Source organism: Condylura cristata, unplaced genomic scaffold, assembly GCF_000260355.1.
Source record: "Condylura cristata isolate star-nosed mole 26May11 unplaced genomic scaffold, ConCri1.0 scaffold00021, whole genome shotgun sequence".
Taxonomy (NCBI): Eukaryota; Metazoa; Chordata; class Mammalia; order Eulipotyphla; family Talpidae; genus Condylura; species Condylura cristata.
In genome coordinates, this window is record NW_004567122.1 from 32,527,521 (window position 1) to 32,540,667 (window position 13,147).

The 13,147-nt window shown below is 41.9% G+C and overlaps 1 protein-coding gene across 5 annotated transcripts in view; it reads right to left on the reverse strand.

Annotated features, from left to right (window-relative positions):
* NR3C1 (nuclear receptor subfamily 3, group C, member 1 (glucocorticoid receptor)) overlaps positions 1–13,147 on the reverse strand; it is a 378,201-nt gene that overhangs the window by 92,687 nt on the left and 272,367 nt on the right. For 2 of the 5 annotated variants that reach the window (XM_004686838.2, XM_012727924.1), the window contains exons 1-3: positions 7,850–7,903; positions 6,666–6,772; positions 3,156–4,355 (exon numbers count right to left, since the gene is read on the reverse strand). In XM_004686838.2, the coding sequence (XP_004686895.1) occupies positions 3,156–4,342 (1,187 nt within the window). In that variant the 5' untranslated portion in view covers positions 4,343–4,355; positions 6,666–6,772; positions 7,850–7,903. Of the gene's footprint in view, positions 1–3,155; positions 4,356–6,665; positions 6,773–7,849; positions 7,904–8,625; positions 8,797–13,147 lie in introns of those variants that run through there. The other 3 variants (XM_012727926.1, XM_012727927.1, XM_012727928.1) reach the window with 3 other exon arrangements.

Here is a 13,147-nt window from a genome sequence, read left to right on the forward strand (position 1 = left end):
GTCAATGTAAATTTTCTTAGCTTCATTAAGTGGCAATCACGAGACCCCAAATGTCACCTAGGACTGAGTTTTACACATTCATCTTACACATTTTTTTCTCTACAATAACTTATCTATCAGAAAATGGTGAACTTTTTAACACCAAATTTCCACATAAACATACTCCCAATAAAAGCTCTAATTCACCTGAAGCTGTTTACATCTCGCCTATTTCAACAGTGTTTGTCTGTATTAATGCTGAAGTGAAAAAATGCTGAAAATCAGATTATGTAGAAATGTGCTTTCATCCATATCATGAGTTTATGCTAAATTTATTGAATTTCAGTATTTAAAAAGCATATTAAATTAGAATGACTAGTTCATTTTATTTTAAGCATGTATTTCAGCATCATTAAGGTGCCTCTTGTTTTAACTATCAAACCAAAGCCTTAGGTTTATGTGATAACTGGACACTGTGCTATGTTGACATATCCCCCAGAGATTGTAAGAATATATTTTTTAAATATTTTATTTATTTATGTATACAGAAATGGGGTATAGGCTAGAGGTGCGGGGGCGGTGAGAGGATTCACCAGAAAGAGTGGGGAGCTGAGCAGGTAGATCAACAAATCACATTGTTGAGGGAACAGAGGGCAAGTCTGCTGCTCCATGTGGACCACCTCCAGGGTGGGGATCGAACTAGCACTGAAAGCCGCCAAGGCTTGGCATGGCTTGGATTGGCGTGGCTTGGCGTGGCTTGGCAGTGTAGTGCTCCAGCCCACTGCGCCAAAAGGGAGGGACCAATTGTAAAAATATTTTTTAAGAGTTCTGACAAAAAGCAATTTTAAGTGGCATCTTTGAAAGTAAAATTGCAATTTATGTTTTTTTTTATTTTAAAGGAATGCCAAGTGGAGTTATTGGTGGTAGTTACTATTTTTATGTCTAAAATCATTAAGTGAGTAAATATTCAATACATATACGATCTCAACTTGTTGACTATCTGCTGCTCATTCAGTTGCTGGTTATAGGTAATGTTTGGTTAGAGCCACATAACATATAGAAAGGAGAAAATAACCAATACTCATTGTATAAAGGCTGTTGTTTAGAAACAATAGACTAATTCAGTGATGGTTAAAAAAGAAACATTGTTTCAACTCATTTGGCAGAAGCTTTGTTTTGGATAATCATAGTTCCCAGTACTGAAGCCATTAAGGTATACAAATTTCAAAAGCTACTAAATTATCCCATATAAATTATTATTACACCTTTTCATTAGGACAAATTACTGATAACTCCAAATCACACACAGGCATAAAAACAATCAGAAAAGAGTCTCAAAAATGTCACATCACTAATGGCTTCTCACTGTCATAAGTTAAAAGGCTTAAGTTAAAAAATATATGAAGATACCAGTTGTGAATTATCACAAAAGGTATTAAAATTGTAATTATGTTTATCTAAAATTTATAATCCAGATCCTAGATAGTATAGGGCTTAGAGAAAATTCACTGTGAATGCTGTCTTGCTCCAAGTCCTTTTTACAGTAAGAAAAATGAAAATACCATGGTGATTATCGGAACAAAAATGCATTAATAATCCCCAACAGTTTCCTAAAATAGTTTTTTTCTTTGTACAATTACACATTGATTAATAAATGCACTTATTCCCTACTTTTAGTCAACCCTTATTATTCTTTGAAAACAACCAAACACTTCAATCATGAATTCCACTGCCAAAAATTTGAGACTGAAAAACTTAAAGCACAGCCTATCTTTTAACATTCATCTAACAGTTCATGTGATCAGAAACAACTCAAACCATTCTTATTTATAAACATTTTAAGCCTTCAATCCAGATGACAGCAATAAAAAAGTGCAAATAGTATTCTTTAAGTAGCAGATATTTAAACAATAGATTAGTAGGTAATTTACATTCAGTGCACTGGAACCAAGGCATTCTTTTTTCTTTTGATAAGAACTATCTAAGCCGATTAAAGAAAATGAACATAGACTAAATTGAAGTCTAAAAGTTTGACCCAACAAAAATAGCTTTCTACTTAAAGAGGAAAGAAAAGTGACACCTCAGTATTAGGATAAAATGCCTTTAATAGAAAAAATATTTTAAGCAGAGTTTTAAATAAACTCTTCAATGACTAGTTGATGGGAAAATGAATCTGATAAACATTTAAGAAAAAATGTGAAACATTTACTACAAATAATCAGTGTGAACTACGCTTTTTCAAAAGAAAAATCCAGCCAACCCACTGATAAATCAATCTTGTCCCTACAATCAAATTATTTTCACATTTTTCTTCATTCACAAAATATGATATACAATTCAGTATTTATCTGGTAGAGAATCCCTGAAAAAATTCTAGAACTTTTTCCTGGCAATTCCATTTGAAAAGGTCTTTTTTAGGTCAGACAGATATGGCAGTGTATTTGTAAATGAGAAAAGAATCAGAGAAATAAAAGGCAGCTATGAATTGAAACTTAACATCAGTTACTAATTTGAGAACTTAGTTTTACTTAAATTATTTTCTGAAGTAAAAACATTTGCTTTGCACCATGTTACCTCCAGCTCTTTTCTTAGAAAGGTCTGTCAGTGGACACAACCTGTCCACATTAAATATGGAATGCTATGGACCTGTCCATGTCTAGTCCATGGCCAGGTACACTGCACAGTGCATTGTTTTATCAATGTCAAAATAAATTCCACAACAGAAGGCTCAATTTGAAGGAGAGGGCTCATTGTACTTGTCATTTTTAACCATTTAATCACAAGCTAACACTTCACAAATGTACAAAAACAGCAAAACAACTTCTGATAATTTAAAGTACCAAAGATACTTCCTATTATAAGAGCACATTTTCAAACAGCTTAAACACGCAAAATATATTATCAGACTTTACACTGCCTTGAACTTGTATACAAGTTTTATTTAAGGTATCTGGCTAATGAACAATATTATTTTAAATTTAATCTTCAATCACTGGCCAAAAGGATACTAAATACTATTTCAGAAAAACTTGAAATGGTTATGACCTCCTTTCAAAAGACAAGGTTAACTCTTATAAAAAGCCCACCAATCCTTGGGGAAAACACACAAGTAACTAAATCTACCAATCTTTCTTAAATATGTCATTCATAAGAAATAGAAAAAACGTAACTCTTACCTTGAGTAACCATTAGAAAAAACTGATCGGCCAGGGAAGTTCAAAGTCCCCAAGGAAGTTAGGCTGTCATCTCCAGATGCTTGGCACCTATTCCAATTTTCTGAACCAACAGGAATTGGTGGAATGACATTAAAAATAGGCTTCTGATCCTGCTGTTGAGAAAGTGATGCTGTATTCATATCATAGTGGTACATTTGTCCCCCAGAGGTACTCACACCATGAACAGAAATGGCAGACATTTTATTACCAATTATATTTGCCCCAGAAAAGTTTGCCTGACAGTAAACGGAGCCCAGTTTCTCCTGCTTAATTACCCCAGGGGTGCAGAGTTCAATGAAATCTTCCTTTTCTGTTTTCACTTGGGGCAGTGGAACATTGTTGGAGCTTGATAAGATCAGATCTCCATTATCCTTAATTTTGGGTTTAGTGTCCGGTAAAACAAGAGGTTTACAGTCCTCATTTGAGTTTCCTTCCAAAAGGAATGGATCATCCTCTCCTGTCAAAGGAGAAAGCAAACAGTTTTCATCTATCAAGAGGTCTGATCTCCAGGGACTCTCATTCATCTCTTTACCTGGGGACCCAGAAGAAAACTCCAAATCCTGCAAAATGTCAAAGGTACTTTGGTCAGTGGTATACAACTTCACATTGCCACCGTTGGTGCCAGCCTGGCCCTTCAAACTTTGCTGTTCTGAAGACACATCAGAGTGAATTTTTGGAAACTCCTTTTCTGTAGGGGCAACAGAAACAGCAGCTGATGCTGAACTCTTGGGATTCTCTGGAACACTGGTCGACCTACTGAGGTTTGCAATGCTTTCTTCCAGAAGCCGAAAATCTGTTTCCCCAGAGGGAAGGCTGATTTGGCCCTGCTGTGGGAGTCCCAGGTCATTCCCCATCACTTTTGCTTCTGTCTCTCCCATATATAGTCCCATTGAGAGTGAAACAGCCTTGGACAGGTCTGGCTGCTGTACATTGCTTCCTGAGCTTTTCTGAAAATCAACCAAAAGTCTTTGTTGCTTGGAGTCTGACTGAGAAGCAGCAGCCAGTGGGGATGAAGATTTAGACACTTTCACTGTAGCTCCTCCCCTTAGGGTTTTATAAAAGTCCAACACATTTCCCCTCTCACGACCAAGAACACTGCTGGAGATTTCTTCTCTACTGGGGGTGCTTAATGATTCTTTGGAGTCCATCAGTGAGAGTCAGCTACCAAAAAAAAAAAAAAAAAAAAGAGTAAACATAATAACCTAGACCATCATACTATCTCTGTGATCCAATTAGTATGAAACTGTTAAATGAACCCTTCAGTTAACTCCAAGCCTAATTCCTTGTTATTAGAAGAATAGTTTCTGTCTTTCCAAATGAAAAAGCCTTGCCTGCTTCCATTCAGTGTGCCACATTTAAAAATACAATGCAGTCTATTTGCACAGCTCAGGAAAACAACTGTATCAAACTGTGTTTGGCTATTCATCCTTTCACTCACAAAATTGTAACTTATTAACCACAGATATTTTAATTCATGACATTTGGTTATTCATACGATTCAAATTGATATCAAAGTATTTACTTTTTTAAAAAAGGGAGTGTGATCGCTAAAATTCCTTCGTTTTCAATCAAGGCTGTTTGCTTTTCTGAGAACCAATACATATAAAATTTTATATATATTGATAGAATTCTCTATCTCTAATTACTCCCAAATTCCCGCGCTACCTACTAGTCACAAATCCAAACCTTTTAGTACAACCTACTGGTGAGCCATGCACTATTTATTTGAAAAACAAACAAGGATAATCTCATCTTCCAGTAGGCTCGAAAAAGGCTTTTGTTTTTAACACATATTTCTTACTGAATGTCTAATAGAGCCTGCTTTCAAATATTGGACATATGAAATATGTTGTACATAGAAGAACTAAAATTTAGATTTTGAAAAGCTGTACAGGATATGTAGTTGCTCCTTATGACTATCTTTTTAAAATATAGCTCTCTTAACCCTTATAGCACAATAAAATCGAGATGAAGCTAAATTTATGTTTTTAATTGCTTAGGATCATCAATAAGGAGGTATTATGCCATCGCTAAGATCTTTCCTGGACATATACAGTAGTATTGAAAAATAAAAAACGAAACTACAAAACCACATTCACATAAATCAAGTAAAATACCCAATAAAGCTCAATAATTATCTCTGCATTCTAACTATTCACCTATTCCAATTATATAGGTACACTTAAGAAAGTTAGGTGACCAGTATAGTGTTAATAATTAGAAAATCTGTAAGAGTCCGATAAACCCATTTGCGACGTAATGCTAAAACTCACATCCAATGAAAGGAAAGTTTTCCTGTACAGTGAGGTTAAGTGACATCAACTTCCCTGGACCTCACTGAAAATGGGGTAAGATGACGGTAGAGGGTCATGGGGGGGGATCAGCCACTACAAATGATGCCCTTAAACTGTTCATCTCCCCCACTCTTCTGCGGTTTTCATCTGATAACGATCTCTATACACAAGATATCGAATGGAGTCTGATGAATTTCCAAGCCGCTGTGACAGCTGCCTTCAAACTCAAAAAAACCAAAACAATACTTTGTAAAACCAAACGATTCCTGAAGCGACATTATCCTCCAGTTAAAATCGCAAATAACACTATCACATTCATCGGCTTTAATGAACCATGCCGAGAGTTCTTAAGTAGTATTACAAGGCTGCAATGATCAAGTCTGTAACTCCAAATGTCAAACTAGCGATAGTCTTAAATTGTTAGTATAACTGGGCTGAGTCTTCTTCCAAAGGGAGCCGGTTAGAAAAGCCAGGCGCGAAAAGACACCAAGCAAGAGAACAAACCCTCTCCGGGAAGAGAAAAAAAGTGCGAGGTTAAAAGAAATGCGTCCAGACCTGTTGAGTTCTTTCCCCGACACGCCCACTTCTACCAGATAACGCCAACCCTGGACGAAGTCTCCAAGTGCAGGCTGTCAGCCCCCCCGAGTGTGCACTCGCTCTTTTACTTACACAACACACACACACCACAACACACACATACGACAGAGAAGCCAACACACAAACCCTGACCGCACTCGGACACATTAGGGTGGAGTGAAAATATTCGGGACAGCGGACCCCGCTAAGCGTTCACATTAAAATGGGAGTCTAGGCAGTCCCCCGAGCCAGGGAAAAGAAGACTCGGAAAGGAGTGGGTGTCACGATTTCGCACCAGCGAACCTCTAGAGGCTCGACAGCCAGGACAGCTCGACGTGACTCTCCTCACAGAGTCAGAGCTCGGGTTCCTCCTCTCGGCTCGGCCCGGGGACCGCAGCGGAGAGAGGAAGAGGCCAGTGCTGTCACCCGCGCGCTGCCCTTTCGTCACCATCACCCGGTCCTCACCAGTCCCCACCCCCACTCCCCGAGGCTTAATAAAAGTTTGCCCGCTCCTGCGCGGCCCCCAAACCAGCCTTCGGTCCTAGGCCCGCACCCCAGGGAAGCGAGCGCTGGCGCGGGCCCAGCCCTCACCGCCTCTCACCTCTTGCTGAGGCGCCGCTCACCCGCAGCCGTCCGCAGCGCCCACCGCAGCCGAGATAAACAACTTAGCGTGTGAAAGCCGGAGGAGCGGGAGGGAGACCTTTTTTTCTAAAAAAAAAAAAAAAAAAAAAAAAAAAGAAGGAAGTAAACAGCCGCCCCCTGCTCCGTGGGGGAGGGGGAGCCCCTATTTAAGAAAGTCTCCCATTCTCGGCTGACCAGACCGTCCGCCGCCCCGCGGCGGTCTCCGTGGGCCAAGCTCCAGGCGCACGTCCCCTGTCCCAGGCGCCGAGCCGCTCCGGCTGCGGCGTCTCCGTCCACCCACTAGAATCCGTCCCCGACGGGCGGGCGGTGACTCGGGCGCCAGTCACAGACTTGAGCTCGCAAAATGGAGGAGGAGGAGGGGAAGAAGCGCGGACCAGCGAAGGGGCCGCCCGGCCGCGGCCAGCGAGCGGGACCAAGCGGGGGGCGGGCGGAGGCGGAGGCGGCGCCACGGCGCGCACACTCTCGCACTCACACGCGCTCCCCCTCCACCCCCGGCCGCTCCCCGCCCGAGGGGCCGCGCGGCGGCGGCAGCGGGGAACGGTGCAACCTGTTGGCCGCGCTCGGCAACTGCAGGGGCGGCCGCCACCCCCGCCCCCACGCCCTCCGCGAGGGCCCCGCCACCAGGGCCCAGACGGCGCCCGCCCGCAGCCCCCGGGGCACGCGAGTACGCCTCGCTTGCCCCTTCGCCCTTCTCTTTCCCCGAAGAAAAGGAGCGGAGGCGGGGGCCGGCCGGGACTCTCAGGGGTGCACTTAAAGGGAAGCCGAGTTTCTCTAGTTTCTCTCCGCGGTGCCACCGGCCCGCCCCAGCCCAGCCCCGAACTGCCGACCACTCTCGAGTTCGCCCTTTCCCAGGACAGCCACCGCCGCCCCAGCACCTCTGCGGGTGACAGCGGGCAGGCTAGGGAAGCTAGGGCGCCGCCCGCTGCAGAGTCGTGGGGTCTCCGGCGAAGGGTCCGCGCCGCCGCCGCCGCTGCCGCCCGGGGGCCGAGCGGCGCTAAGTGTGTCACCTCACACAGAACTACAGAATGGCACAAAAACGGGGTCGCCGCGTCGCAGCCGCGCGCGCGGGGCTGGACGGCCTGACACGCCCTCGGAGGAGGCTTCACACACGGAGGGCAGAGGAGGGGGTCGGTGCCTACGTACTCTGTGCCCCGGAGGTGTCGCAGGCCGGCAGGTCCCCAACCCCCGCATCGTCTGGGCAGCCGTCTGCAGCCGCCGCCGCGCTCTCGCATGAGGAGTGAAGTTGCAAAGCAGAATACACCCTCCCCCGCACCCCGACTGTCCCCCACCCTCTTCCCCGAGTCTGCGAGGCGGCGGCGGCGGCGGCAGAAGGAGGCGCCGCCTGCCAAGTTCAGCCCCCATCCCTCCCTCCCCGCGCACTCACACTTGAAGGAAGTTGCACACCAAATGCAAAACCTCCTGCGAGCTGCATTTCTTTGCACTTTTTATTACTGTTGTTATTAAGGAAAACTGGGGGTGGCGAGCCTAAAAGCAAGTTGCAGGCGAAATAGTTAAGAGGCTTGCAAAGTAAGCCTTCCTCAACCCCCAACCCCCAAATCCAGACTGACCTCTCTTTTCACCCCCTCCAGGGCCCTCGCCCAAGTTTCCCGTGGAGGCTCCTCCCCTGAATCTTGACATTTGCTGCACAAGACTCGTAGCGTCGCCCACCCGTTAGCGTTCTTGGGACCCCTGCCCCGCCGAGTAAAACAAAATCCACGCAGGTTTAAATTGTCAGCATTAAACTCCCTCCAGCTGTTCCCGTTACGCGCCTCCCCTACGGTCCGAGGGAAACACGTGGCCAGTCCCCAAGGAAAGGGGCGTGGGGCAAGGGGTATTCGCGCAAGGGCCCCCGCCCCAACCGCCTTTCCCAGCTCGCCGCGTCCCTAAGGCTGAGGCAACGCGGAGCACGAGCTTCCTACCTTGTGCGGCACATATTGTTATTTGGGGGACTCGGGGAAAGGTTGTGCTGTGTGGCTTTAGGATTTGGGGAGGTAACTTTTGCACCCCCACAGGTGACAGCACTTGCCAGCTCCTGACGGGGGCGGAGGCTGCCGCAACTCCACCTAGCCCCAGCTCCGGTGCTCCGCCGCTGCCACTCTCTCTCCTCAGCCCGCGCTCACACTCTGGCGGAGGCCGCCTCCCGCGTGACGTCTCCAGGAGGCGCGTGCCGGAAGCTGCCTGCCGCCATCTTGGTAAAGGACGGTGAGGCAGGCAGGCCGACCCGGCGTCCACCATCTTGGCCGAGGTTCTCAATCATCGCCCGCTGAAGTCGCCCTTCCTCAGTTCTGAAGCGTAGACGCTGTCCACTGTACCAGCTGATGTAAAAGGGGATGACTAGATTTTTAACAAGCCTCCTGTCCGGAGACTCTCCCCGCCAGCCGCCTCCTGGAGAGTCCTAGGACGCCATCTTGGCAAAGGAAGAGGCGTCGCCTTGGAATAAGGGAATCCAAACCTTTGCTTCGATAGACCCGTCAGCCAGTAGAATTTTTGTGAAGGGAACTTCATGACACACCTCCCTTCCGGACTCAGAAGAAATAACTCCGTTTTCTTTCCTTTGATGCACCTGAAAGAAGGCTCTAGCTTTGGGTGCTCATTTTGGACAAAGTGGGAATGTATGAGAACCCTATTTTGCCTCCTTGTTCCTCTGTCCATCTTTAAAGTCTCAAGAATCAGATGTCTTCAGTGGATTCGTCCCCAAAACAGTAATTTCATGGGAAAACATCAAAATCCAACCTACAATAACACGTTTTAAAAGTGAGTTAAATAACTCATGCTATTATGATTATCCTTGTACATCTGTTTAAAAGTTGGGAGGAGTTATTTATATGTACACATACTGTGTGTAATAATTTGTGTGTATATGTACAGGGATCATACATCCAAAGGAATAGCCTATTTCCCTATTTCATAGCGGAACCTCTGTTCTATGAAGACATTCCACTTTGTCCTCGAAACTTCAAATACTAGGTAATGTGTCTATATTTTTACATTATTTAAATAACTTGACAAAACTTTCACCCCTCCACTTTTTTTTCCTGCAGATAACCTTAAACTGAAGATTGACATTGTCTTAATTTAAAAATTGCCATTGAAAACACTTTCAAATGAGCACACGTGTGAAATTTTCTGTAAATTAACTCAGTGTCTGTTTTTCAGAGTTAGAATTGGCATGCTTTATGGCTAATGATTAATGAGGACCACCCCCACCTGCTGCCTTGTTGCTTACAACAGCTTAACAAGATAGGTGTTATTCTAATTTTTCAGTAAGAGGAACCTGAGACTTACAAAGGTTGACGTTTATCCAAGTTCACACAGCAATTAAGTGAGGAGAGTAGAATTAGACAACATTCTAGAAAATTTTTTCACTGATTTTCATTTGAAGCAGTATATTACATTAGTCTTTCATGAGGTATATATGAAAATTAATTCAAGAGATGAAGTCCAGTGGACATCCAGAACATGAGATGAAGCATTTTAATAACAGCTGTAATTTTAACAGTAGTTAATATTTATTGATGATCTGTACCAACCAGTCATGATTGCATGTATTCTATACATTAAAGTCTCAATGTATGACAATTACTAATAAGTTTTCTGGGAAATTATAATTACTACAAGAGAAGAAACAGACTAATATATTTTCCTCAAAAAAAGGGAAGGGAATAAACGTGTTATATACAAACCACCAAAGTAGGACCTGATCTGTCTTGTTGCTGTATGTCTTACTTCTAGAACAGAGCCAAAAACATAGTCAGAATTCAGCGAATATTTTAGTTACAGTGTTAGCATTGTATCACTAAGACAACTGTTTTGTATTATCACTTGTATTAGGTTGTTGTGGAGGGCAAATGGATTAATGAACATAAACAAATTTTATTTAAGATTCTCATTTTATTGTCTTGTGTCACATACCTCTAAATCCCTCAGTTTGCCTCCCCCCACCCATAAAGAAAGAAAACAAAGACCTTTTTTTTCTTTTCTTTTTTTTTTTTTGTGGCTCTTAACAGTGTCTTGTACTTTGTTTTAGTAGCAGATTACAATGATAGTTCATTATTTGTGTGTTCATAAACCATTACCTCTCTGAAGGCAGGAAATGTGTCTTTTTTACCGCTATGGGACTAGTGTTTAGTAAATGTTCAGTAAGTATTGGATGGCTGGATGAATGGAGTTGAAACTATATCCTATACCAAATAGAATATTAAATCTGAATAGTAATTAAGCCTTTTTTTTTTTTGCAGCAACGAACATATTAGCCAAGAAAATGCTCCCATTTTATCCATTTATTTTATCACTTCTATTCCATTAAAATAATCCAGGTATCACTAAGAGATAACCCTTTAAAGCTTCAGTTAAATCATGTCATGCTCATGATCAGGTACCTATGATTCCTTATATAGAGATACTAACTCCCATTCGGATAAGACCATCATTCACCTGCCTTTTTCTAGAAGCATTAAAACCTAGCTGATGTGACTGAACTGATATTAAATTTACAAGTCAATTAAATCAAATGTTTTTGAAAAGGACACTAGTAAATTTTAAACTTAAAACCTGTAACTGAACATTTATTTCCTAATCCTTTGATGAAATTCCAAAATTGTGTGCGCTCACTGATTAGCGTTCCATGCCTTTTTTCATGTATAAACTCACCCACATTATATCAGCACAGCCTAGCAATTTATAGAGCAGAGTGGCTGGCTCCGCTACCAGGAATGTAACCTTGGGCAACCTACCTTTCAGTAGCTTGGTTCCCATCATCTGTAAAAAGGGATGATAATAGTACAAACTCAAGTTTATAAAGACTAAACAAGTTCAATATATATGAAGCACTTAGACTAATTCCTATGACATAGTGTTTAATCATCATAAGCAATTATTATGAAGATTTTCCCCAGTTGTACTGTTTTCCTCAGTTATTAAAAAGTGGAGAAATAAACTTCTTACAAAACAATGAGTATAGACTTTAAATTTTTATGAGTCATCCTCCCTGCCTTTACACCAATCTTAAATTTGTTTTACATCCATGTAAGTAATTTGACAACAATTACTTATATGGCATCTTTCCATTTAGATTTTATAAGCATCTGTTACTTTTTAAACTCATGTCATTTTAATATTTAAATAAAATAATCACAATAACAAGCACAAATGAGTGTTTTGGAGGGAAAACACAAACAGAAACTGTTGCTAAGCATACAGTTAAATTGTTAGAAGCAGAAAGGTGTGGACCTTAGTGTTCAGCGTGCTCTGGGCATCAACCTGTATGTTTTTCCAGGGAGAATACAGGACTTGAATTAGTTGATATGAATGCGTTGGACAGTGTTAGGAGAGATACTGCTTAAGAAAGGGCACAGCAGACACCACATTCATTCTCACCTCTATGTGGTGAGAATGTATATACATATATGTATATATGTATACCACATATATTTACTCTTCAGGAGGACTCTGTGACTTACTTTCCTGTAGGCCATGATTCCTTGTCATGTTGCTAGTTTCATTTGTTTTCTTCCCTTGTCCCTCCATTCAGTTTAAATCTATGATATATGTAAACTGACATCAAGTTCATGCTTTATTATTGTTAGTATTAATAATTTTGAATGTGAATTTTATATTAAGCCAGTAAAGGCAGCCTTTTAGGGTTTCCAGAACATATTTTTAAAAAATATTTCTGTCGCTATCACAGGTATTAGATGTCACTTTAGAATAATATACTAACTTTGAGAAATACTTCTATTCTTGTTTAACTTTATAAAACAAGAGGTTCAGTGGAACCCAGCTGAGCTTTGAATGTTCCATCTCTATCTCTGCTTTAATATTTGCATTTTGCAATTTACACCAGGCCAGCATATTATAAACAATTGATGCTAGTACAGCAAGTTCTGAATCATAATGAATTCCACTTTGTTGCTTCTTTTTGTAATTGGAATTAACATTCTACCATGAACTGGGAAATGCTAAATTGTTACCAGCATCCTGGTATTTGCTGCTCATGATGCTTTCAGTGATTTCATCATAAGCAACGTAAAATATGACAATTTATGCTGATGTGCATGAAATGCTCTTTGGGTGTCCTATAAAATCTGAATTTTTGATGCTGGCTTAAGTCTACACCTGATTCAAGGCTGAGGTAAACATCACTGGTAAGTGAGATAAATGTAACAATCAGGAAACTAATGTTTTTCATGTTTGGGAATATTAGAGCAAACACATTGAATAATTCTAACAAGTATTATGTACTTTGTCTTGTATTTGTGGTATATGTAGTTGGTCATCATGTCATTAGCTTTCTTTGTCTTCTGATTTAACCTTTTCTGTCCCACATTTATTTGGTATGGATTTTTTTAATCTCCATTTCTAGGTGGAATCTTATCAGTTCATTCTTTGAAAACCTACATTTCTACCTTGGTACTTATACCTTATTTACTTACTAAGGTATAA